Source organism: Monodelphis domestica, chromosome 5 (assembly GCF_027887165.1).
Source record: "Monodelphis domestica isolate mMonDom1 chromosome 5, mMonDom1.pri, whole genome shotgun sequence".
Lineage (NCBI taxonomy): Eukaryota > Metazoa > Chordata > Mammalia > Didelphimorphia > Didelphidae > Monodelphis > Monodelphis domestica.
The window spans coordinates 225775839-225803807 of record NC_077231.1 but is presented as its reverse complement, the minus strand read 5'-3'; the positions used below and the strand labels follow the sequence as shown (position 1 = coordinate 225803807).

General features: G+C 42.3%; 1 protein-coding gene across 1 annotated transcript; it reads right to left on the bottom strand.

Annotated features, from left to right (window-relative positions):
- On the bottom strand, window positions 1–27569 carry ZNF282 (zinc finger protein 282). Its single transcript, XM_007504534.3, has 8 exons — window positions 27281–27569; window positions 25119–25538; window positions 20590–20716; window positions 18284–18403; window positions 16615–16734; window positions 10509–10622; window positions 8663–8776; window positions 1–5933 (listed from the first exon to the last, which is right to left on the bottom strand). Exons 1-8 carry the CDS (start codon window positions 27449–27451, stop codon window positions 5185–5187), a joined length of 1935 nt encoding a protein of 644 aa, XP_007504596.1. The 5' UTR covers window positions 27452–27569; the 3' UTR covers window positions 1–5184.
- Between the last annotated feature and the right edge of the window lie 400 nt (window positions 27570–27969).

Below are 27969 nucleotides of genomic sequence, written 5' to 3'. Positions count from 1 at the left end.
TCAAATAGCAAAGCATTTAATTAAGACAGAATAGTAAAGTAAATAACAAGGGAAAATCAAGTCATTGAATCACTCTGAGACTCCCCATGCACAAAGGGGTATACTTTCTCACAGACTGCCACCCTGATGGAAGAAAACCTATTCCCCAGATGACTGACACCCCAGGTGCTGTTCTAGAACCCTTTTCATCATTCTGTCTTGAGCTGTGCCTCCTGTTACAATTTTGATTAGTTCTAATAATTAGAGATATCCAAAAGTGGGATGGGCTTTCTCTGGAGATATTGAGTCCTTCACTGGAATCTTCAAGCAGTGAGTAGATAACCACTTGTGGGTTATGTTGGAGGGGAGATTTTTTTTTTTTCAGATATGGGTTAGACTAAATGGCCTCTAAGATGCCTTCTCACTCTGAGCATCTGCAAGACTATAAAGGCAGAAATGTATAAGGCCTATAGTAAAAGATATATTCTATTCCCCTTTGTCCTTCATGAACAGACAGAATGTATGTTTTTACCTGTTAAAAGGTCATATAAATATGGGTTGGATTAGACATCCTATAAGATCCTTTCCAGTTGTAAATCCTATAATCTTCTGCTTTTGTTAATTTATCCAAACATTGCTTAGAAGTCACATCACTTTATCTAGAACTTTCTTGGGTTCTCTATAGACTGCACAATAAGCCTAAACTTTTTTGTTTGGCATTTGATGCCTTCCATGATCTGCCTCCAATCTACATTTCTAATTTCCCACTGTTGATGAGCAAGTCTGATATCCTCACCATATCTCCCAACAAAGCATATCCATTTCCCCTTCTTTTGTACATCCCTTCCTCCCAAAATATCCTCCTTTATCTCTATCTAATCAAATCTAGTTATTCTTCAAGACTCAGTTCAAGTTCATTTTCTTCAGGAAGCTTTCCCTGACCATACCAGTCAGTGATATTTCTCCTTCGTCTGGATTTTGATAGCAGTCTGTATCATTTAGCCCTTACTTTATCCTGTTTAGTTGGCTCCCCTTTTGCCTGAATACAGCTTATCTTTCCAACTAGACTGGAAGCTCTTTGTTAGCACAGGCTAGGCCAGGTAGTAACATGATAAACACTTCCTTTAATTTACTCTTTAGGTCAGAGCTTCTCAATCCATTTTCATTTATGACACTTTGTGGAGATCCCTGGTAGAGGAAGATATGGAAGTCATGTTCCTTCTACAGTTCCTTCTACACATCCACTCAGAATCATAAAATCTCTGAGTTTCAAAGAACCTCAGACACCATCTGGATGCTTTTGTACCTAAACAGAAATCCCTTTTTCAATGTCCCAGACAAGTGGGCACTGACTCCATTTCTTTTTGGATAGCTCTAATTATTAGGAAGTTTTTACTCTCTGTAACTTCTACTCACTGGTCTTACCCCAAATTCCATGGTCAAACAAAACAAGTCTAATCCCTGTTTCATGACAGCCCTTCAGATAACACATCTGTACCATTTGTGGCATTTACTTCAGAGTATGTCTTTATACATGCATTTAATTTCTCCCATTAAATCATAAAGTCCTAGAGAGCAGGGATCATATCTTTGTGTCTTCCGCAGTGCATGGCATGGTGTCTCAAACACAGTTAAGTATTCAGTATTTGTTGAATGACATTTGGCCATTTGTCAGTCTTTTCTTACTCTTCAACTACCCATGCACCTGAGACCCCTTCTCACTGCCTCAAATTGGCTAAAGGAGATAAGATAAAGATATTTTCAGACAGTTGTATCTGATTAATTGGTTGGGGACAGGGACATTCTCTTTTCTTGCCTAAGGACCTCCAGACCTTCCCCCCTACCCTCTCATGTGCCCCGATGGCTATGAGCTAACTCCTTACAGAAGAGAAGGCTGAGAGAGCTTATTCAATCAGCTGACCTTAAAGAATGGCTCTCTCAGGTACTCTTTACATTATTAAAAATTATTGAGGACTGTGAATTTTAAAAAAGTCTCCATCTTGGTCTAGCACCAAAAAAATTGTGCACACCCACACTACACGGGCATGTGCTAGTCAATGACAAATCAGAAATAACTAACTGCCCACCTGGGCTGTCCTAAGCCAAGCTAGAGCCAACCATTGGATTTTGTGAGACACAGGAAGTGAGGTAGGGAACAGCCTCTGGAATTCTCTCACTTCCTGTGGAGAGAGCGAGATGCGAGTTGGTGTTAGGAGCTTGGACAGAGAGGACGCCCGCAGACAGCTTTCCTTCAGATCGGTCACGTGAGTTAAGGACTGATTCTTTCCACCTGGGCCTTTGGGCCTAAAACTCCCCCTGCCTTGGTCAGAGGTTGAGTAGCCTCTTTCCCTTTTCTCTTCTCTCCTTCTCTCCCTAACCTTTTCCCTACTCCCAGTGTGATTAAACCTCCATAAACCTCATTCTGACTTGAGTGTTTCATTTTAGGAATTTCATAAGTAAATTCCTTGGCGGCCATTGTTAAATATTATATAAATCTTGTAGCCACATTTGTAACCATTACTATATTATAACCTTCTCCCAGAAGCCTTAAATTTCCCCATTACAGGACCTTCAAAGAGCCTTTGTTTATGTGGGCTATATCTACTGATATAACCACATATTACTATCATATTCTAATATTACCATATTAGAAATTAAAACATCTTAATAATGTTATGAGAATAGCTTGGCATATTCATGAAAGGGTCTTGAGAAGGGTCCCTGGGCCACACTTTGAGAATCACTGTTCTAGATAATTCTAGATCATGCTCTGATTAATATTTTCCAGGATGATTGAGAAGGGTGGGTGAAAGATCTGGGAATCCATTTCTAGTCCAATTAAAGCTTGATAAAACCAGAATACTTGGAAAATGAGTAGCATTCAATAATTATTCTTGTTAACTAGGGTTTAGGAAGAAATTCTTTTTTGTTGTAATCCTTAAAAATCTTTCAGTCGTTCAATCTCTCTATCTTGCACTCTAGTAGCCATATTCTGAACATAAGTCATCACTTTCTAGACTTAGAGATAGACATTAACACAGGAGATGGGGCTAAGTATAGACTGCTCCCCAGATATCTGCTGGAATTTGGTGTGATGCACTGGAAAGAGCACGGGACTTTAAAGTTCTTATTCTAGATCTGCTTTTAACCTGATCTGTGACCTTGGATAAGTCATTTCATTGGGTTTCAATTTACTTTCCTATAAAATGAGTTGAACAAGATGATCCTTAATGTCCCTTTTCCACCTCTAACATTCTGTGACAATAATCCTGATCTCAGCTTTTCTTCAGTCACCTTTTTTATTAAAATTGGAACGTAGCAAAAGCAAACAATTAAAAAAAAACCCAACTTCTGATAAAAAATTGGATTCTGGTTAATTTGGGTTTTACTATCTGCAGCCAAGCTGGAGAAACTTCCAGCACTGGGAACGTGTCAAGAGTTCCAACTTCTGTAGTCTGGATGCCTCCATCTACTTTGCTGCAAGCATTCTCTTTGTGTAGCAATTGGGGGATCTGGGAGAAGTGGAAAAGGACCCAGGGGAAAAGTTCATAAGCCATGAACTCAAAAGAGGTGGCACAGAGGGCTACCTTCTTACTGCTCCCCAGACAACCCCCTTCCAAAGTGGAAGAGAAGCAGGGGTCAGAGTGCAAGGGAGGGAAATCTTTTTTTTTTCTTTTTAAACAAATGCATTGTGAGCCCCAGGGCACTTCATCCCAACCTCACTGGCCTTTTTATTTTATTTTTTTTTATTTTTAATTTTTTTTGCAGGGCCATGCAAGACACAAACACAGAGAATGTGGCCCCTGGGGAGGTAAGGCCCTGGGGCCACATTAGATGCACACATTAAAAAAAAAGGGAGTCAGGTGAAGCTCTCTAAAAACAAAAACAAAAAATAAAATAAAAATGCTCACCAGGCACCATGACACGTTAGGATCTAGGTCCATAACTGTCTTCAACTGTACAGATAGCACCAATTAAGAGAGCTCAGGGGGAATGGGGCAAGGGAGAAGCCGGAGCCAGGGGTGTCCCAGAGCTGCGGCTGGCATCTAATGGACTTGGGAAGAGTCCTTCCTCCTCTTGGCCTATCTACTCTCTACCTCACTTACTGCCCTGCTCCCTGGGGAAGCCTGAATCGAGGAGTTTCACTCCCTTGGGCAGGCTGAGATGCGATGCTGGCACAAAGTTTTCTCTCATGCAGTCACATTGAGATGCTGCTGGATGGGGTCTTGGGGAAGCGGGTGGGCCCTAGCCCCTTCCTCCTTCCCTCAAGAGCTCAGTGAGATTCGCACAGATTGCAGTGGTGTTGTCTTCGGCCACTGGATGGGACTCGATGGGAGCCACATACCCCCTCCCCCTGCCTGCCCCCAACCATAGCGGCAAGCATTCTTGGTGGCTAGGGAAGGCAGGCAGGAGAGGCCCAGGCCCAAGCACTGCTCAAATGACTGAGGTAGGGCAGTGCGGTGGAACAGCACAGGCACAAGGATAGGAGTCGGGGACCTGAGTTCTGGTCCTGCCTTGTGACCTCAGAGAGGTCGCTTAGTCTTCCTCATCTGTCAAAGGGGTGTAAGGCTACTTTGATGCACTATCCCTCACCTGCCAGGTCCGGGTGTCTGTTCCGGGGACAGGGGCGGCCTCGAGCCTGAGAAGGAAGGGGAAAGCATGGCTCCAAGGCAAGGTGGTGCCACCAGTTTGGATACCAGCCCCTGCCGCCTACCCCTGCGCCTCCTTTCCTACCCGCAGTCTAAGTGATTGTCCCTGGGGATCCCCAGCTCCCCACGCCCACCAGCTCAACCTGGCTTTGCTGCTTCCTAGAGGACCCCCTCCCCCACCCTCCTGTCAGGCGCGAGAGGCAAGGCTGGGGCGGAGGCTGAGGAGCACCAACCACTCCTGTACCAGGTGTTCAGTCTGAGGTTTCTGCGTCCCACCTTCTGGGGCAGGCTCTGCGGTCAGCCCCTTTGGTCCCTGGGCTCTACCTTGGGCAGGGTGGAGGAGACATCCGGGACCCATAAGTGGAGGGTGGTGAAAGCCGCATCCCCACCCCCCGGGCCACCCACGTGAGGAGGGGGAGGGTCACCAGTCACCAAAAACTCCTCTCTGGAGGGTTTCTTCCCTGGCTCCCCCAACCCCCCCCTCCTGCACGGCTGGATTCCCCCCCTCCCCCTGGCCTCCTCCAGCACTGTCCCCACCCCCACCCTCGGCACCAGCCTAGTCCCGTTCCAGTGCCTGGTGGGGCCGAGAGGTCCCGAGGCTGGCGCTGTGCACCCGGAGGTGGTCCTTGAGCGACTCCTTGTATCGGAAACTCTTGCCACACTCGCTGCACTGGTAGGGCCGCTCGCCTGTGTGGATGCGCTGGTGTTTGAGGAGGTTCTGCTTCCGGATGAAGCTCTTGCCACACAGGGCGCAATGGAAAGGCCTTTCTCCAGTGTGTAAGCGTTGGTGGTTCTGCAGGTGCTCCTTGCGGCTGTACGTCTTCTCGCACTCCGAGCACTTGTAGGGACGCTCGCCCCGGTGGGTCATCTGGTGGCGGATCAGGCCCGAGTGGCAGTTGAAGCTCTTGGCGCACTCGGCGCACTCGAAGGGCCGATCTTTGGTGTGGCTCCGGTGGTGGATGACCAGGCTCTTTCGGACGTCGAACGTCTTGCCGCACTGAAGACAGAAGTGGGATTTGTCCTGACCCGGGGAGAGGAAGTGGCTCCGCTGGTGCTCGGCTGCCAGGCTGCTGCCCTCCCCGCCTCCACTCTCCACGGCCGGGCTCCCCGGGGGGCTGTGGAGGCCGTCACAGAGGCCCCGCTCCCTGGGGACCATCGGGAAAAGATCGTCCAGCATCCCAACGACCCCCCGGCTGGGCCCCCCACCTGCGTTCTCCGGCCCAGGGAGTGGGGGGATGCTTTGTTGGTGGGGCTGGTGCTGGGGCACAGGGAGGCTAGAACTTTTGACCATTAACAGCCCATCACCTAGGAGAGGGAAAAATGATCGCACATATTATAGCAATAACCCCAAGCACCTTACCTTTTTCTAGGGCTTTCACACAGATTCTCTCACTTGATGCTAATAATAATCCTATGGGATACATGGAATCTCAGTGTTATTATGGTGGCTCAGTGGATAGAGAGTCAGGCCAGGAGACTAGGAGTTCCGGGTTCAAATCTGACCTCAGACACCTCCTAGTTGTGTGAAGTCATTTAACCCTCACTGTCTAGCCCTTACTGTTGTTCTGCCTTGGAATCAATACTGAGCATTGATTTTATAACAGAAGGTAAAGATTTAAGAAAAAAAAATCCTCTGGTTAAGTCCTAAAATGATAGCTGTCATAGAAGTAAACTTTCAGCCACTCTGGAAAGTAGTTTGGAACTGTAGCCCCAAAGTAATTTTTTTTTCTTTATAATTTTTTCTCACATATGAAAACAATTTTTAGTATTCAGGGCCTAATATTCCAAGTTCCCTATTCTCTCCCTTCCTCCCAACCTGAGACAGTAAGCAATAGCTTTACATGTGCTGGCATACAAAACATTTCCATATTCTTCATGTTGTGAAACACATTAAAAAAAACTCAAGAAAATAAAGTGAAAAACAATCTGCTTTGTTCTGCAATCAGACTCTTATCAGTTCTTTCTCTGGAGGTGGAAAGCATTTTTCAGCATAAGCCCTTTGGGCTTTCTCAGATCATTCTATTGCTGAGTCCTTTATAGTTATTCATCATACATTATTCCTATCACTGTGTACAGTGTTCTGGTTCTGCTCATTTCACTCTGCATCAGTTCATAGAGCTCTTTCTAGGTTTCTCTGAAATCTTGGTCATCATTATTCCTTAATATACCACAACTTGTTCAGTCTTTCCCCAATTGATGGGCATCTTCTCCATTTCCAATTCTTTACTTCCACAAAAAGAAATGCAATCAGTATTTTTGTACAAATAGACCCTTCCCTCCTCTCACTTTTTAAAAATCGCTATAGAATACAGATCTAGTAGTGATATTGCTAGATCAAAGATAATACAGTTTTAGAACCCTTTGGATGCAGTTCCAAATTGCTCTCCAGAATGGTTGTTAGTTTAAAATTCTACCAACAATGTATTAGTGTCCTAGTTTTCCCACATCCCTTCCAATATTTATTATTTTCCTTTTCTGTTATATTAATCAATCTGAAAAGTGTGAGGTGGTATCTTAGAGTTGTTTTAATTTGCATTTTCTAATCAATAATCACTTGGAGTACTTTTTCATATAACTATAGATAGCTTTGATTTCTTTATCTGAAAATTGCCTGTTCACATCCTTTGGCCATTTATCAACTGGGGATTGACTTGTAGTCTTATAAATTTGTCCTACTTCTCCACATAGTTGAGAAATGGAGTCTTTGCCAGAGACACTTGCTTTAAAAATTTTTCCAAGTTTTCTGTTTACCTTCAAATCTTGGTTGCTTTAGTTTTGTTTATTTATGCAAAATCTTTTTAATTTGATATAATAAAAATTATACATTTTATATCTCTAAATGTTTTCTCACTCTTATTTGGTCATAAATTCTTCCTTTATCCATAAATCTGACAGGTAAACTATTTCATGTTCCTCTAATTTGCTTATGGTAGCACCCTTTATGTCTAAGTCATGTACCCATTTTGACCATATCTTGGTATATAGTATAAGATGTTGGTCTTCTATCTTTCTATTTCTATCACACTGTTTTCCAGTTTTCCCAGCAGTTTTTGTCAAATATCTTATTCCAAAAGTTTGGATATTTGCCTTTATCAAATTTACTGTGGTCATTTTCTACTGTGTATTGTATACTGACTCTATTCTACTAGACCACCATTCTATTTTTTAGCCAGTACCAAGGTGTTTTGATGATTACTGCTTTATAGTACAGTTTGAGGTCTGGTACTCATAGACCACCTTTAGATTCTTCTTTTCTTTAATTTGGTGGATATTCTTGATATTTTATTCTACTCCAAAGTTATTAAACTGTGTATATCCATTGACCAAGCAATACTACTAGTTGGTCTATACTCCAAAGAGATCAAAGAAAGAGGAAAAGGATCCATGTGTACAAGAATATTTATAGCAGATCTTCTTCTGGTAGCAAAGAATTGGAAACTGAGGGAGTGCTCAATTGGGGAATGATTGAATAAGACATGGCATATTAATATAATGAAATACTATTGTGCTATAAGAAATGATGAAAAGGATGGTTTTGGGAAACCTGAAAAGATCTATATGAAATTATGCAAAATTATGTAAGCAGAACCTAAAGAAAAATTTATACTATAACACTTCTGTAAATCTAATCAGCTTTTGAACACTTAGTTACTTTGATCAATATAATGACCAACTACAATTCCAAAGAACTCATGATGAAATTGTTATCTACCTCCACATAGAGAACTGATGAGACTCAGGAGTACAGACTAAAAGGTCATTTTCTCTTAATTGCATTTGATTTCTTTCCTTTTCTGGAAATTGTTAATATGGAAATTTGTTTTGTACACACACACACACTCACACTCACACACTCACTCACTCCCCCATGGGTTTTGTTCCTCTTGTCTTCTCAATGGGTGGGGAAGGGAAGAGAAACAAAAGTAACTCAGAACTCTGATTTACACTGAGATCTCTTCCTCCACGGTTGCTCCTGATATTTGGGAAGATCTTTGAAGACTTTGTTTCCAGGTCTCCAAAGGGGTATTACTCACCAGCATTAGTATCAATGGCCATGTCCCTTTCCACTGAGTCTGGTGGGCCCCAGGGATATGGCTCCTCTTCCTGTTTGATCCATGACAGAATGTCATGTGCTGAGATCAGAGATTCTGGGAATGTCAAAGAGGCAAGTGTTAGTTTAAATGATTCCTGAAGAGCACCAAGCAAAGTATTCAAGACTAATGTAAATGGTTAACATTTTAGGGTTAAGAGTTGGTTTACGGTTATCACTCCTTGAATATATTAACTGAATTTGACCTTTTAAAGTACATTCACAAACATGATTTCATTTGATCCTAGGGGAATCCCTATAAAGTTGGCGGAATAAGGACCATCACCTGCATTTGACTTAGGAGAAGACAAGGGATCAGAGAAGTTAAATGTTAAAAGTTAACTTCTCTGGTTCCTATTGTCCTCAAAGACAATAGGGAGTTAGTGGCTTCTGACCTGATCAGTTCCCTATTCTTTCTACTGCACCCTGCAGTAAAAAAAAAATGAAGAAACTTCAATAATATGAAGAAGAGAAAGAAAAAAAAACCCATACCAAAAACTTTGGGTCCCGGTGGCTTCTAGGGCTTGATTAAATGATTAACAAATAAATAGCAACAAAAAGGGAATGAACCAGTATATTGGGTACTGTGCTCCAAATGCTTCTCTGAGGGAAGTAGCAGAAAAAATCCTCAATAGAGCAATGAAGTCAAATGTAATCAAAGAGCCAGTATCCTGGAAAGAACTCTTGCTTTGGTGTCAGAAGACCTGAGCTGGAATCCTACTTCAGACACTGTCTGGCTGTGGGACCCTCTGTCCCTCAGTCTACTCATTTGTGGCATGAAGAAAGTTGGGCTAGAGGACCTCTGGGGTCCCTTTAAGCTCTATGTCTAGGATCCTATGATCCCTCTCTTGGGCACTGTGCAACATTTCTACTAGTTTCCAAGTTTTTAATGTGGTAAATTAAAGGATAAAATTCCAAACAGTCTGAAAAGAAGAAAACAAATAAAAACATCAAATAATCAGTAGCAGCCACTACAGGATAGAAAAGAAGGTCACTAGTAACAGATGCAATGAAAAATCTTAAAGCTTTAAGAATTCATCACCTAGGCTGGGCTAAGATGTTGGTTGTTTCTTCTGTCCTGGTTCAGGGAGCTGTGTCCTTGGCTGCTAATCAAAAGAGTTAAATCCAGGAGCCATGAGGAGCCCTAGAGTCTTCCCTGACTTCCTCCTTCTACAAAATAGAGGGTCATTGCTAAGATTTTGTGACTCTCAAAACACTTCTAAGGTACTGTCCAACTCTTCTAGCTCAATGAATTCATGTCAGCCAGAAGAATTTCTACATAGCTTTTATTCTTCCAGAATATATGTTCTCCAAAAGTTTCCCAAGGAAGATTCTTGGAAAGTTACCTACTGTCTCATATAGATGTGTACAGAACTATTAGAATCTTTTTTTTTTGTCTTGGCTGTTAAAAAATGAGATCAGGTTATATTAAGCACATTTTTTTCTGAGGATTAGCATGGTATGGTGGAAAGATGAGTACAGGATTCTGGGTCTCTATTTCCTGTAATGAAAATAAGTAGTAAATGATCTCTTAAGGTCCCTTCTATTCTTGACATTCTGATTCTCTGATTTTCATGAAACTTCCCATGAATGCTGTAAATATTTATGCTTAGAAATTCATTCTAACTCTATAACTTAATTAAAAAAAACTGTAACTGCTCTTTGCTTTAGATATTTTGACACAATCACTTGGCCAAATTCTGTAAAATCTCAATACCAGATTTCTGACAGTAGGTTTAAGTTACTATCTTGCACTTGGTATTCTAGAATGAATGAAATTTCTTCTTTACCTGAGTTGGGATCTGTGGGAATGTCCCTTTCCTCCAAATCCTGTTGATCCCACACACAATGTTGCTCTTCTTGCTTAATCCGGGATAAGATGTCCTGGGTAGAAATTGGGGAGTCTGTTGTGGGGGGGGAAAAGGTATTAACTTTTATCCTGCTTTTCCATTCCTTATTTGAGTTGGTTACGGAAATCCTAAACCATTCCCATTTTCCCTGTTAAGGAATGAGAAACAAACTCAAACAGGACAGAATTCAACCTGAGAGGCAAGCTGAAATATGCCCTTTCTAGTTTTATCTCTCCACTTGTGCTTGTACCACTTGATATCCCTTTTATATATTCAGCATTTTCTTACTGCATAGCTTTGCTCAGGTCATTCCCTAATACTTGGATGCCCTCATCCTGGAAGCTTTCCTTTTTGAAATTCCACTTATTCTTTAAGACTCAATTCAAATACCACTTCTTCCAAGAAGGTTCTCCTGATCTCTTCAGTAAGACATGGCCTTTCCTTCCTCCAATTCATTATTTTGCCTTTTTTGTTCAATTCTGCAATATATTTCTGAATATTAGTGTATGTTTAATACCTTTCCCCACCACCCCAACCAGATTATGAACTCTATGTAAAAAAGCAACAGTATCTTATTTATCTGTTGTGAATCTTAAAATTGCTCAGACTCTACCTTAGAACATTTGGTTAAGGCTATTCCTTTATTGTAACAAATGGAGGTACTTGATCAGGAATGTATTGGGAATTTTAACATTACTCCACCCATACTTAGGCATACTTTAGGGAAAGATAAAGTTGTAAAATTTCTTACTAAACAATGAAAAGTCCCCAACTCATACTTATAGTAAAGTTAAATCCTTAACCTTGGTGGTCTATTTTTAGATCTGATACAAAAGGGTGCTAAGTACCTATAAAGGTTAAATTAATCACTAAAAGGTCAAGCAACTTACAAAAGGCCAGCTTAACAAAAGAGACGTGAAGTTTTAGTCTACCCAGAGAAGGTGAGAACAAAAGAAGATGTGAACTAAGAATGATCAGTCCTGGGGAAAATGTCTACTGTGATTGGTAGATGTGAAAATTTAGGGGAGGTGGCATAAGAGAAATTTGTCTTTAAAAGGAGCTGGCTCTCTGAACTTGGGGGGGGGGGGTTTGGACTAGTTGGAGTTCGTATAGAGATGGAGTTCGGAGGTTTGGAGCTTGCTTTGGGACGGATCTTGTGGTGAGTGATTAAAGACTGACTAGATGTCTCTTAAGGCTCAAGCCAAGGCCATTTGGCCTAGGTCCTTCATACTATTTTCTCTTATTCTCTCTCTCTCTCCCCCTTTCCTTAATTCCTTCATTTGTATTAATTAAAATCTCCATAAAACCCAGCTGACTTGGGTATTTTCATATTTGTGAATTTTTCCCATGGCGACCACTTATTTTTGATTTAAAACAAGACACTAAAAATTATCTTTACAGTTTTGGAAATTCACAGTCTTAAAACCCATATTTTCGCGGTTACACTGTGCCCTCCCTTGGTGCTATAATAAAAATGTGCTTAACACAATGCTCTGCATACAGTAGTAGTTTTATAAGTGACTGATGAATGGATAGCAATTTTTAAAAACCCTTACATTCCATTTTAGAATCAATACTATGTGTTGGATTCTAGGGCAGAAGCATGGTAAGGGCTAGGCAATGGGGATTAAGTGACCCACTCAGGGTCACACAGAAGTGTCAGAGGCCATAGTTGAACTCAGGACCACCCATTTCTAGGCTTGGAATGAATGGCAATTTTCCAAACACCAGCAATTATTCCAATGACCCAAAGCTCCACTTTACTTTTATTTTAGCTGCTTTTATTGAAGATCTTTTATTGCAGATCTTTCCAAAATGTATTTTCAAACTATAATTTTCTTGATTAGTATGAAGGTCCAAGGTCTCTTTCTAAAGCCCCAAATCCTCTGCCCATTATTGACATTATGATTTATTCAAAGCTGTTTCTAGATATTACTGAGGGGAGCAAGGCTAATTGCCCCTGCCCCAAATGGCCTTAGACTGCCATGCTTTTTGGTATGGTTCTTCTGCCTGTTTTTGGTAGTTCTCTTACTTCCCCACGCTCACTCCTCATTATCAGTGTGTCCTATTTATTAGTACTGATAAAGTGTTTTGATACATGAAGCTCTTCTCCTATATATCTTTCCCTAAAAAACAGGTAAGCAAAACCACAATATAGTGATTTGGATTGATATGTGCTGTTTCTACTTTTGTAATTTATCATTTATTAACTGAAAGAAAGGAATTTAATTAAATTATTGGATCCAAAACTGTCCATTGTTCTTTTTTTTTTTAATCCTTAGCTTCTGTCTTAGTACTGGTTCCATGGTAGAAGAGTGGTAAGGGCAAGGGCAGTGATGGTGAACCTAAGGCATGGGTGCCAAAGATGGCACACAGAGCATTCTCTGTAGACATGTAGCCACCTTCCCTCCTCCTGTCCCCCCCAACCCCCAGGAGTTCATTACTAGAAAGGCAGAGGGACTCAGGCAGAGCTGCTCCCCTCCCCTTCTCCACCACACTTGATGACATTTTTTCACATCCCCTACCCCTCTGCCCATTAGCCCAATGGGAACATACAGGAGGGAAGGTAGGTGGCTCATAGGTGGCAGAACCGGAGTGGAACACAGCACTTGGGCCACTCCCTCCCCGTCTCTACACTCACTGAGGACGTTCTTCATCTCATCTGCCCCTCTACCCAGCAGCTCAATGGGGGTGCTTCCTCCCTCCCCTGTGTGTGGGGGAGGGCAGGGTACCCAGCACTCCATATCTAAAAGGTTTGCCATCATTGGGCTAGGGGAATAAAAGTTAAGTGTTCAGGGTCATTTAGAACTTCCAAGAAGTGTCTAAGGCCAGATTTGAATCTAAGATCTCCCATCTCCAGGCCTGACTCAATCCACTGAAGCCACCTAGGTGCTCCTTGTCCATTACATTCAACCTGAGTTTTGCTGCTTTTTATTGTGATCTTCATTTGACATTTATTTTTGGCTTTTCTTTCTTAACCTTGCACCAGTTCATACAAGTCTCAAGTTTCTCTGAATTACTCATATTTGTCACTTTTTATCTCATAGCATTCTCTGCCATGATCTGTTTAGCTGTTCCCCTCATTGCTGGACACATAGTTTCTTTCTAGCTGTTCACTATTATAGTGTTGCTCTGAATATTCAGGTAGAAATGGGTCATTTTTGTTATTGACCTCCTTTGGGTATAAACTCGGTGGTGGTATTTCTAGGTCAAAAGAGATGAAAAATTTAGTTACTTTTCTCATATAATTCCAAATTGTTTTCAAGAAAGGTTAGATCAATTCATAACCCCACTAACTATGAATCACAAAGTCACAGAATTTGAGAGCTGGAAGGGAGAATTCAGAAGCCCTCTAAATCAACTCATGTATGAAAAGAATTCCCATTAATTCCTACATGACAAGTCTCTGCCTAAAGGCCTCCATGAAGGAGGAGCCTACCACCTCTCAAGGCAGTCCATTTCTCTTGGAGATAGCTCTCACTGTTAGAAAGTTATTTTAAAATACCAAGATGAAAGTTGATCTTTTTGTACTTTCTGCCCACTAGTCCCAGTTCTGCCATATTGGGCCAAACAGAGTAAATTGAGTTTCTCCTCCAAATAACAATACTTTAAATAAAACCTGAACAGTTACAATATTTTCCCTGAGCCTTTTCTCTAGCCTAACATGTCCAGTTCCTACAACTGATTCTCATATGACAGACCTTTCAACATCCTGGTTGCCTTCTTCCATTTTTCACCATCTTTATCAATTCAATGATAGGTAGAGCATTTAAATCTAATAATAGCTAACATTTATATTGAATTTATCATATTCCAGGCTCAGCCCTAAGCACTCTACAAATAATATCTCATTTAATCCTCACAACAACTTGGGGAGGTAGGTGATATTATTAAGCCCATGTACATCATAAGGAAAGTGAGGCAAGCAGAGGCCAACTGGCTTGTCCAGAGTTGTGTTGCTAGTAAATGTCTAAGGCAGAATTTGGTCATGGATCTTCCTGACTCCAGGCCTAGTACTTTACCTCTATGCCACACTAGCTACCCATTTATTAAGTCTTTCTATGTGCCAAGCATGTGCCAAGCATGTACTAAGCACTGATGGGCATAAAGTCATAACCTGGCTGTTTCAATCTACATTTCTCTGATTTTTCTTTTTTCAGATAGTTGTTGGCAGTTTGCATTTCTTTTTTGGAAAACTTTATATCCTTTACCAAAATTTCTATTTGGGAAATAGTTCTTAGTCTAAAATAATTTGTGTCAAATTGCTACAGATTTGGTATTTCAGACTTTTATTAGAGGTGTCTAATACAAATATTGTTTCCTAATCTATTTCTTTTCTTCCAATTCCAGGTCCATTGATTTTGTTGTTGTTTTTTTGGCAAGAGCCTTTTAAATGGAATATAGGTGAAATAACTTATTCTGTTTATAATCTTCCTTATCTAGTATCTCTTTAGGAATTCTTCTTAGCCAGCTATGAAAAATGTAATCTCCACTGGAAGATGATTGAAAGCACTATGGTACATGGCTAGGATAGAATGTTATTTTACAGTGAGAAATGACAAATGTAAAGAAACTTTTTTTTAAATGGTAAGATTTGTATGAACTGAGGTAGAGCAAAATAAGCAGAAGGAACCACATAAATGAAAAAGTCACTAAAGGGAAATTGAACTCCAAATAAAAACTAAAGTCCCAATGAACAGATAATAAGTGTGGTTACCACCTCATGGTAGAGGCACAGTATTGCCAGGATGGATTGCTGTCTGGGCACCCCATTATACATGGCATATGTAATTGTTGCTCCATCAGATGCTTTTTGCCTGTTTTTCTTTATCAGGAGGGTTGATAATAGAGGAATGGGGAAAGGGAAGTGATGAAATTATTATGTAAAGTCAAATAGTACTGACAAAACAGATCTTTTAGAAAAATGTAACCTTCCTCTTTTTTTTTCCTTTCTCTTACCCCAATGCTTCTATTCTCTGCAGTCTTAATCTGTTCATTTGTTTAGAATATTTTAATGAGGCTTGAATAGAGGGTAAAGCCCATGGCTGTCACCATTCTTAGCATAGAAAACTTCTCTCCAAAGCCCTCAACATTGCTGGAGTCATGGGAAATGGAGTCATAATAATAATAGCTAATATTTATGTAACACTTTGAGGTTTTTGAAGCATTGTTACTCATTTGATCCTGACAACAATCCAGGGAGGCAGGTTCTTCTATTATTCCCATTTTATAGATGAAGAAATTGAGGTTGTAAGAGATTAAATGACTGGCCTAAGGTCACCTAGTTATTATCAGAGGTGGGATTTGAATTCATATCTCCCTAGTCTCCTAAGCCCAGTGCTCAATCCATTTGACCCTCTAGCTATAAGCCCAATTATTTACAGTTCTACTAGGGAGTTTAGGGTCCCCAAACCTATAAGTAGATTTCTGGGGTATGAGAAGGTACAGGATTGAAATTAGTTTTGACAAGGAGAGACTGAAGTGTTGATACAGGAGATAAAGTCAGATGTGAACCAGGGGATGTCTGATCAAAGGAAAGGTGCCTCAGGAGATGGGGAAAGATGACCTCAGCAAGGGGAGCAGGCAACTCTGAGGTTCCAGGGCTTATCTTGAGTGGAGGCTAGCCCAGCTGCCTTGGGGTCTCCACAGATCATTCCTTTGAAGTGCTCAGGGACGTCAGCGTGGAAATCAGCCCTAGTGAAGTGCTGGCAAGCTTGCTTCTGGTCCCGTGGGGGGACAGGGGGCGACTGGGCATGTACACCCCCTGTACCTTGCTCCTCACCCCTGGTACACAGGGAATCATCGGCCTTGGGATGAGTGTTCTCTGCTCTGAGGTTGTTGGCATTCCTGGATCTAGAATACATGCTAGAGCTTGCTAGAAATCTGGCCTTTCAAGAGATATGGGCACATTATCAACGTGAACCCCAGCAGCTCTGGGCAAAAAGGCACCTCGTGGCTGTGACTGACCAATAGTGGCCCTCTGGGCCCAGTTGCCTCCCCACTTCCTTTGCCCCAAAGTCAGTAGATATTTTTTGGGTTCACTTACCAGTCACAGTGTCAGCCACAATTTCTCTCTCTTCTGAGCACCTCTGAACCCTGGCACACAATGGTTCTTCTCTCTTCACCTGAGAGGAAGCAGCTGGTGCTTGAATCAGAGCTTCAATGGCTGGGAACAAAAAAATCACTCCATCACATCATTCCCTTCTCCCTTGTAGTTTTTCTAAGTTATTTTCATGATGGAGTCAAGAGTGGTAGCCAGCCAGCAAAACCAAAGGGCATATGCCTAAATTGGACTAATAGAGTCAGGAAGCAGGGTCCTGGGGGATCCCAAAGAATAAGGAGAAAGGCAAAGGCGGAACAGTCACCCTACTGGTGCCTGCCATAGACAGATTGTTTTAATGTTTCCAAGATACTTTAGATGCAAGTATTGCCTCGGATGCTCCTAACAATCCTGGGAGCTAGAGGCCCCTTTTGGCAGAGAAGGAAGTTGAAATACAGAGATCAGAGAGGTGGGAATCAAAGACTAGTCTCTCAGCTCAGGGTTCATTTCCAGACGCCACTTTGCCTCTCAAAGTAGGTCAGAGGAAGGTGAACCCAAAACAGGATTCAGCAGGAGTCACACAACAGATTAGCACATTAGTTAGAGCAGGGTTTCCTCAGCCTTCTTTTTGTCCTGTGGTAGCCTAGTATAGGCTACAGATCCTTTCTATGAATCATGTTTTTAAGCATAAAATCTAATAGAGAGGAGTGCAAAGGAAACAGTATTTAAATACAACTATAAAAAAATTGTTTTTTCAAATAAAAATCAAATTCAGGGAGTCCAGGCTGAGAATCATGACTTAGAGAATGCCAAGGAGCCTTTGCTCCTTTTCCCTCTCAAAGACTGTCCCCCCTCACACTGCCAAATTTCTTGTAAATGCATGCTATCAATCACAAAAAAGGTGAGGAGAGGAGCCGGATCTTCCATACAAACTCATTCCCTCAGGGAAAAACATGTCTTATATACAGTGGCTCAGTAGCACCATCTTTGTCTAAGCAGTCAAAGGCAGGTCACTTAGCCTCTGTATGCCTGAGTTTTTTCAACTATAAAATGGGAGTAATAATAGCATCTACCTCTTGGGGATGTTGTATGGATTAAATAAGATCATCAGCATATAGAAGGCGCTTGTTTCCTTGCCTCCTATATAAAGACAAGTCAATTCCAAAGCACTCAGAGCATCTCATGGAAACCTACACCCAAGCCATGTTGTGCTAGGGTTACTGGACAGCAGAAGGGGATGGGCTGTGGTCACAAAGGCACATGCTTGGAGGAGAAGCCCCTCTCTTTTCCTTGGGGAGTGGTGGGATGGAAGTAGCTTCTGTCTGGGATTGCCTGAGGCTATTTGGTCTTCTTTCTATTTCCATCCTTTCATTCTTCTGTACCCTTCTTCCCATAGTCTCCAGCTTTTGAGAAAAGGTCTTGGAAAGTAGATCTATGCCTTCAGCAGAAGCCAACAAGTGTGGGCTAAAACTCTTAATAGCAGTCAGGACTAGGACAACCCAAGTTGTCCTAAGTCAAACCAAAAAATAATGAGCTTCTTCTGCCTTGGAACCATTGCACAGTATTGATTCCAAGATGGAAGGTAAGGGCTAAAAAATTTAATTAAATTTTTTAAAAAAAGAAAAGAAATTATAAGCTTCCTAAGTGCTGAGTGCCTGCTTGGGGAGGTGCCCACCTGTGCTGGGATCCATTGGGATTTCTCTCTCCTCAGGGTTATGTTGTTCCCATACACAGGGCTCCTCCCTTGGCTCCACTCGAGACTGGGCATCTGGCTTGGGGACTGTATTCTCGGCACCTGGAAGCAAATTTAATGGAATGAATGTACCTTCAGGAACACAGACTCCATCTGTGTTCAGTCCAAGTGAACTCCAACTAAGGTGATGACTAAGGACACGTGACTCACCCTCTGCAGGTCCCATTCATGAAGACCCTGTAACTAGCCCTGGAAAATGTGAGTCAGAGAAATCATAAAAATTGGTAGAGAAATGATGCAATCTCCATTAAGTAGAGCAGTCATTCTCTAGGAGAACAACTACTCAAACTGGCTTTGGCTTATTCTTTGTCTACCAGCCTGAAGAAAAGAGACAAAAGGGAATAGAAAGGGCTAGGCTAAGGAAGGAGCTCCTTAACACCACATCCATTAAGAAAGATGACTGCCCTCACCATGGGAAATAGCTGGCTTTAGAATGAGCATGCTGCATGCTGCAAGGACACACTGTCATTATTCTCAGTGCAAACACCCCCACCTCCACCATCCCTGACCCCACCCTCAATATAACACTTGGAGCTTCTAATCCTCTTTGAAGCAGACAGTAGTGTGTCAAGAAATTCAATCGTAAAAGCTAATTACTTTATATTGACTTACTAGGGGTAGGAAAACCAATTTGAATTAATGACAAATCTAAATTACAGGATACTTTTCAAAGAAAGGGCTTTTACTCATTCAAACTAGAGCAACCAAAATATTGACAAATAGACATCCTTAGAGGCCCTGTTTTAATAAAGAAATAAGACCTGGAAAGACTTGAATGAATTGATTTAGAACCAAGTGAACAATTTCTATAATAACAACATCATAAAGACAGTTAAATTTGAAAGACTTAAGAATCTTGATCAATGTAATGATCAACCATGATTCCAGAGAAATTATAATCAAGTTTGCTCACCATTTCCTGAAAAATGTTAGACTCAGGATACAGATGGATTCAAACTTTTTGGACATGGTCAATGTATGAATTTGTTTTGCTTGACAAGAAATATCTATGATAAGGATTTGGTTTTGACATTTTTTTCCCTGATGGGGATGGAAAAAGTGGGAGTAAAAAAAGATTTTTGTTCACTGAAAACAAATAAAATTTTAATTTTTAAAATTAATAATAGGATAAGAGGCATATAGTTAGCATATCAATCATTTTCATGAAAAATCATGCTACTAAAGTGTTTGGAAATAGTTTGTTCTCTTTAGCACTTTAAACATTCCCCTGAAAATTCATTTTTTCCACTATTAATTTGCTTAGTAAACCCCTTGTTTAGAGATAGATAGGGGTAGAGAGAAATGTCAGCCCAGTCTTTCTGCAAAGGATCATAAATAATTGGGATCCAAATAAATGAGATCTTACTGAAATTTAAAAAAACTGATAGTGGTATGGGATTGATATCTTCTAGCAGGAGCTTTATTTTTTATTAACTCTATTATAATTACCATTTTTTTAAACCCATACCTTCCATCTTAGAATCAGTATTGATTCTAGGGCAGAAGAGCGGTAAGGGCTAGGCAATGGAGGTTAAATGACTTGCCCAGGCTCACACAGCTAGTAGGTGTCTGAGGACAGATTTGAATCCAGGACCTCCTGTCTCTAGGCTGGCTCTCAATCCACTGAGTCACCCCTCACCCCTACCCCAATCAGTTTTAAACAAATCATCCCTCCAAGATGTGCTATGCTTCACTTACAGTGTTAATAGACACTTGGGAACATCTTCTATTCGTATAGGATTTTCTGCTTTTCAAAATGCTCACCCATGACTTCATTGGTATGAGGAATTCCATCTGGAAACCCCTCTTACCAATGCAGATTTACAAGTATTCTGAAACTTATAGTCTTATAGTGCTGGAAAATTGATAGTTTAAGTGGGTTGCCCAAGTCCACAGAGCCAGGATTCCAGAAAGACCACTGGGACCCAGGCCTTATTGACTCCCAGGCTAGTTCTCTTTCCATGACATAATGCTGCCTCTGTCCACAGACATAATCTATATTTTATCCTTAAGCCATCTCTATGAGAAAGAGAGGAATTATCTCCATTACACAGGAGAGAATATTGAGGCCAGGGAAGATAGCCTTGATCAAGGTTACACAGTACACCAGACAGAGACTGGACTGGAAACCAGCTATCCTGATTCCTAATCCATCACTCCTTCATGTTATCTCAAGATTTCAACAGCCTCCATCAAGCACGGACAGAGAAAGGAAAAATGAATTTTACCTAGTGACATTAGAGTTTTGTAGTTCTCCTTTACAAGGTTATTATAAAGCTCCTTCTGCCACTCATCCAAATTCTTCCACTCATCTTCAGAGAAGTAAACAGCTATATCAACAAAGGTCACAGGTACCTGAAATAAAATACCCAGAAGCTTGAAAGGGGGGCACACACTTCAATTTTGCTATTGTTTTCATGGATCTTAAGAGACCTGGTTATTACGTGAAAGAGATTGGCAATACTATGTCTGGCAGAAAAGGAACTGACAACTCCATGACCCTACAGTCTCAGAAGTTCCAAACAGAAGATTATTTGGATATAGCAATTGCTTCCAAATCGGATGCCACTCCTTCAGAGTGCATGAGACCATATTAAACTTTGTTTACAAACAGTGTTTACAAAATGTTTACAGATGTTTGTTTAATATTGTGTCAATATCAGCCCTTTATTGCCTTTAAGCTTTGGAAGTCCTAAACCTATTTTTAAATCATCTGTTTTTAGACTTAAACCATGGCTCTGTTTTGATGGTTATCCATGCAAATATTGATAGATGAGGGGCCATGTTTCAAATCCTTGGATAAAATATAAAAACATAGCATTTCGATTGAAAGTATCTTGCTAAAATATACTTGTATAATTGAACTGAAAAAAAAATCACCCTCCTGCAGATGTGCTATATAACATGGCTCTGGGTTTGTACCTTACCATTCTTATTTCTCAAAGTTTCTCAAAGTGCACCTTCCACTCTAGCCAGCACCCCTTTCTCTCACTCATCTGGCTTCTGGGACTTTGTTCACACTATTTCCCTTGCCTAGCAACATTTCAACATGAGTAGGACTTCCATAAATGTTTTTTTTCCCATTTATGGAAGTCCTACTCATCCTTTAGGGCCTAGCTCAAGTCCCTTCTCCATCAGCCTTTCCTGAGTGCTTCAGTCCACACTGGACTCCCTTTTTCTTCTCTCACCTGTAGTAGCAACGTATTCCTGTATTACTCATCTTAATGTGTCAGCATGCATTCATTAAGTGCTTACTATGTATGAAGCACTGTGTGAAGTGCTGGGGCTATAAAGAAAGGTAATCAAGAAAGATCCTGCTCTCAAGGAGTCCACATACTAATGGGGAAGAAACCCTGTAAATATCTAGCTCCATATGAGGGACATGGAATATCAGAGGAAAGTAATCTGCAAGACAATGGCCCAAGCAGTGAGTGGAAGAAGAGGAAGAAGAGGATGGGCAGGCACTAAGAAAGGGATTTGAGCTGAGTCTTGAAGGAAACTTACAGGCAGAGAAATCTAAGTAATGGGTCAGCTCGAGGCACAGGGGCAGATAGACTAGTACAGTTAGTTTGTGAGAGGAGTGAGGGGTGAGAAGGCTGAAAGTGGGGGAGAGAGCCAGCTTATGAAGAACTTTAAGGGCCAGAAGCCTTTATATTTGATCCTGGAGGTACCAGGTTGCTGCTGAAGGTCACTGGGCAAGGGACAGGGTGGAGGAGGTGGTAGTTAGACCTACAGCTTAGGAAAATGAGAACAGCAGTAGCAGAGCACAGGATGCATTGGAGCAGGGTGCACTGGGGCAGGGAGAAGAGTTAGAAGGCTCCTCTAGGAGGAAGTGACCCAAGATGGGATGGCTGGGCCTGCTGAGTAGAGAGAAGGGTCCTGAGGCATGAAGTCTGAGGCATCAGGCATGGGGTGGGAAGACTGGAGATCTGGGGCCTTAGTGAGCATGTGGGGTGAGCGAGAGTGTGAGGAGCCAAGGACTAGGCTTCCAGGGTGGGATAGGGAGGATGATGGTGCCTCTGACAATAAGAGGGTGAGGAGAAAGATGCTGCATGGGAGCACACAGTACCCGACTTTGCTCAGCTCTGGACAGCGGGTGCTTCACTGAGAGGCTACAGAGTCGAATGTGATTAAGTTTGGGCTCAGTTCTTGGAAATGGTTGCAATCACCCATGCAAAACAAAGCCCTGATATGAGGCACGAATCAGGGCAAATTGCAAGTCAAACCACATCCAAACAGGGAGTGAGAATTCTCACTGGAACATGGAAAGCCTCTCACCCACCAGGTGTCATTATCCCTCAACACCAGGGTTACGTGGAGATTTCCAAAAGATCTGGATTCTTCCCAGCCTCGCAAGGTGTTACTTAACTGCTGCTTCTGCTCCAGTGTCCAGAGCTACTATTTTCATTTGACAAAATGACCTTCATCTCTCTATTGGGCCTAGACCATGGCCCTTCTTCTCATTACTTTGAACTGTTCCATTTCCAAGTCCCTGAAATTCTCCTCTCTGACCATAACCTCTTCCACCCTTGTTATGATTGACTGCCTGGATCCTTTCTTAATCATTCCCTATTCACCCCCAGCCTTAGTCTCTCACTTTTCCCTTGTCTCACTACTTCACAGGGTTGTTTTAAAGCTTAAAAAAAAAGATATAATGCAAACAAGTAGTTATAAATTTTGTACTGGAACATGGAAAATTGTATATATTTATATATAAAATATACTGGGGAGGGCAGTGGAGGGAGAGAATTGGAATCACAAAATGTCAGAAAACAATTGACAAAAATTGTTTCCAACTGTAATTGAATAAAGTAAAATTCAATAAAAAAGGGAGGGAAAAGAACATATAGTATAACTATGTCCTGAAAATGAAGAGTGTACTTAATTTCCTCAAAGAAGGCAGAAGCAGTAGCTATATTATTAAAGAGATTTTGAATGGCCAAACAGATGTGAGAATGAGATTTTTTTTTTTTTTGCTAACCAAATGAAGAGGAGCTGGTTTTGGTTTATCAATGACCAGGATGAAAATCGGAGCTAGTAGTTCCATGAAGATACCTATTCCAAGGTGTTTATTTCTATAATTGCTTAATATTTTTTAATAATATTTCTAAACTATTTAATGATTCTAAAAACCTTACCTGGAGTGGCGTACTTATTTTAAAAATTGCTGCTATGGACTATATCTTCTATGTATCTGTCATTTTTTATTTCAAAAGGAAGATAAGGACGAGTGTTAGAAACTGCTTGAGGAAAGAGAGGTCTTTTCTGAGTCTACAGGAGGAATTTTGCTAGCTAGAACCTCTTTCCAACTAGTTGTTCAAACATTTAGTAAGTGATAATGGAGCATAACATGCCAATCTAAATATCTCATTATGAAATTTCTTCATTGAAAAGTAAACATTTCCTTCAACCTCTATAGCATGCACAGTTTTAGTAAGTTAAATTTATATACCAAGAAACTTGAATACAAAATGTTTCAGAAAAAAATTTAAATATATGTAGTGTAAGAGAACAAAAGATCCTTTTCCAAAATTTTATTTTTTAATCTCAGATTTGCAAAAATGTATCATTTCATGAATCGAACTATACTTCTGTGGTGTTTATATTCAACAGTATACACAATATGAAAATATAATTTGTACCTACAAGGTACCTTAGCCATTTGCATTCCCTCTTAAAGAGTCAGCTCTGACTGGCTTTAAAGACGTTTTAGAGAAAATTTGCTAAATTTTCATTGTGAGCTTTTACACCTCAGAAACAAGCAAATGCTACAAAATCATGGTTTAATGTATTGTTTTGTTGCTTGTCTGGTTTTAAGAAAGTAATGGAGAGAATGTTAGTTAAACTTAAAAGTGTATTGAACATTTGTCCTGCCAGAGAACCATTTTCTTAAACATTTACCAGCATACCTTGGTGTCTGGCAGTCTTGGCTAAAAAATAAGTTGATCTAACTTTAAGTTTTCATTTCCACTTAAAGGTCAAGTCACTATGAACTCTTTAATTTTTTTTCTTGTTCTTCTTCCCTTCTATTTTAAAGGAATAAATGGACCTCCCTCCTTGCCAACACTAATTTCTCTCCCTGTGCTCTTGGTCTATCAATTACCTTCTTTCTCCCTTCCCTCTTCAGTCTCTCTCTTTTGACTTGGTCCTTCTTCTCTGCCTATAAACATGCTTAGACTCCCCTATCCTTTAAAAAAAAAAAAGAAAAGATAAAGCCCTCCCCTTCACCTACTTGTCCCCTTTGAGCTACCATCTTTACTTTAACAGCAAGATTTTAAAAAAAATTTATATACCTTTCTACCTTTCCTTCCTCACAATCTACTTGCCCTTTAGTAAAATAAAACCTAGCTCCTCTTCATCAAATCCATTCTGCTTTCCAGGACCAGATTAAACTTTCTAAAATACAGTTCCGATAATGTCTCCTACACCAGAGGTGCCAAACAAATGACCATGTAACCCACTATGCTCCTGTGTGCTGCCCATACCAAAGTAAAATGGAATGGAAAAAATATAACAGAATGACTAAAACTACAATAAAACACAAATAACAGTGTATTTTAGAACTAAGTAGATACGCAGTCCATAGAGACCCTTAGGTACAGTTTAGTGGCCTCTGTTTCTATTGGAGTTTAACACCATTATCCTACAGATGCTACCTCCTCAAAAACCTCAATAGATACCTGTTGTCTACAGAATATCACACTAAAGTCAAACATACTGTTTGCCCGGGTCCCCCATTCCCAGTTCACGGTCCTACCTTGGGGACCTCGCCCTTGCTGCCCGGAGGGAGCCGGAGGACCCAGAAGTTTCTGTTTCTGAGCAGGTTCTCCATGTTCTCCAGCCTCCTCTGGAGCAGCCCATACTCCTGGAGCAAGGTGCCCAGCATGGCCCACTTGCTTTCCATATGGTTCCCAAATTCCACTGCTGTCTTCTCACAATCTGCAAGCTTCTTCTCCGCCGTCCCCGTCCGCCCCTCTAGGTTTAGTAGCTGGCTGGCCTGGGCATCCACCTTCCTCTCCACAGCCTGAATGGCAGCCACCACGGTCCAGAGGGAGATCTCAGCTGTGGGCAGCTGTGGCTCCCTCATCATCCGGTCAGGGTAAACAGGTGCCCTCTCTGGAAAGGTTGGAAACTGGAAGGGCATTGGACGCCTGGTGTCCATGTCCCATTCTTGAGCCTATTTCCAGAGAAAAAAGAGAGAGGAAGGCAATTATCTTCCTGAAAGGAAAGAGGCTGCTTAGAGCAGGAGCTGGTCAACCAGCATCAGAAGCTCCCACCCCCCTCACACTCCCTTCCCCATGGCTCACAAGATCTGTCCCCGCTCTCTAAAAGGCTGTCTCCACCACTTTGGTCTTCTAAGAGCAATCACACTGCCCACCCTAGGCAAGGTGTCCACCAACCTGCCAAGTCACCTTTGAAACAGTGCAGAGGATCAGTAGTACTGTCTTTGAGTATATTGGCACCTGCTGGACACAACAAACCTTTACACTTGTCTAGTATTGTATGATACTAGTAAATACTGGTATACTTATAATGCCTTTCAAAGTAAATATAAATCCATGTGCCTTTTTACATATGCCAGGGTGTGGGCTGTGGGGAGAAGGCTGTGTTGAGAGAGCCTGACCATAGTAAAAAATGAAGGATAAATTACTTTTTAGCATATTCTATTTAAAAAGGCAAGGAATATATGACATGTTTTGGAAAGATTTCCAATCAAAATGGTTAAAAGGAATGAAACCTCCCTCCCTGCCCCAACACCCCCCCCCCCACACACACACACACACACATTTTTGATACTTTAAGAGGTAGGCTTCAATTATCTATCTGGAAAATTCATTTAATTTTTGAAGACATTAGAACAATGAGGCAATTTTCTTCATGTAAGTTCACAGATATAGGAGTATATATACATATACATACAAATACATACCCCTTTTAGTAGCCCAGGCGACATGAAAGCCACATATAATTAGCCAATAGCCTTTTGTAGGACTATTGGGTTTGCTAGTACCCAGAAAACAACTAATCCTACCTCTCATTCCATATTACCCCTACTTTAGTCCCTAAGGAGATTCAGTTTGTATTCTGCTGGGTAAGGAAAGAAGGGAGGGAGAAAAAGAAAGAAAGAAAGAAAGAAAGAAAGAAAGAAAGAAAGAAAGAAAGAAAGAAAGAAAGAAAGAAAGAAAGAAAGAAAGAAAGAAAGAAAGAAAGAAAGAAAGAAAGAGAAAGAAAGAAAAAGAAAGAAAGAAAGAAAGAAAGAAAGAAAGAAAGAAAGAAAGAAAGAAAGAAAGAAAGAAAGAAAGAAAGAAGAGGAAGGAAGAAAGAAGAGGAAGGAAGAAAGAAGAGGAAGGAAGGAAGGAAGGGAGGGAGGGAGGGAGGGAGAGAGAGAGAGAGAGAGAGAGAGAGAGAGAGAGAGAGAGAGAGAGAGAGAGAGAGAGAGAGAGAGAGAGAGAGAGAGAGAGAGAGAGAGAGAGAGAGAGAGAGAATTCTGGGCAGGGCCTGGGGCTGGCAGGGTATTGCAGCAGCCCAGTCACATCTCCACCAGGCCCAGGGTTCTGGGAGCAGGACCCCGTGGCCTTGACTCAGATGTGGCCGGCAAAGAAGGCAAAGCCCCTAGCCCAAGTTGTTAGTCACCCCTTCCCTGCCCGCTCCCATCCGGGGCAAAGTGGGCCCCGCCTGAGGGGCGAGTGAGGATCCTGCCTTGGAAGTATGGAGGCCTTCTACTCTGCAGCCCGGCCCCTTCGCCTCCCTGGGTCTCAGTTTCCTGCTCTGTAACCTGCAGGGTCGGGGCCCCGCGGGGGCAAGTGGCTGCGGCTCCCCCATCCGCGGCTGGCGGGGGGCCAGAGGCTGGGCAGATTCCCGGGCCCCCCACTTCTGGACGCGGGCCTAGGGGTTGGGGGGGGGGGGGGCGGTCCGCACCTGCATGGGAGGAATGCCCTCGGCCATCTCCCCTGCTCGCGGCGCACCGGGCTCCTGGGGGCAGACCTCGTCGGGGGGCAGCGCCTGGGCCCAGCTCCAGCTCGCGCTGTCCAGTCCCAGGCCCTGGATGGCCAGCTGCTGGGGCTGCGGCCGTGTTGACACAAACTGCATCCTGGGAGTCCTGTTCCCCTCTCAGGCCGGCCAGCGAAGGGAGGAGCGGTTCCCAGCCTCCTTCCCCCTCGCCGAGGCCGGACAGCTCCATCTACAGCCCGTAGGAGCAAACAGTCCCCCCTCGACTCCCCCCTCCCCGCGGCCCGCGCGCCCGCCCGCCCGCGCGCCCGCCAACCAGCCCTCGCGCCTGCCGGGGCTCCTGCGCGGGCTCGCCCGGTTTCCGGGCCGGCAGGCTGCATTGCACACCCCGGAGTTCCCGGCGCGGGGACGGGGGCGAGGAGAGTACACGCTGGAGATCGGGGCGCGGAGAGCACTCCCTAGGGGGCCCCGTGTGGGGTTAGTGCGAGAAGAGTACATCCCTGGAGGCCCAGTGTGGGGGAACGCAGAGAGCACATTACGGGGTCCCCAGTCTCAGAGTGTGCACCCTGGGATTGCTGACCCAAAGCGCACACTCCGGGGACCCAGAGTATCCATTTTGAGGCCCCCCACGTAGAGACCGAGGGCCCAGAGGGCATAAC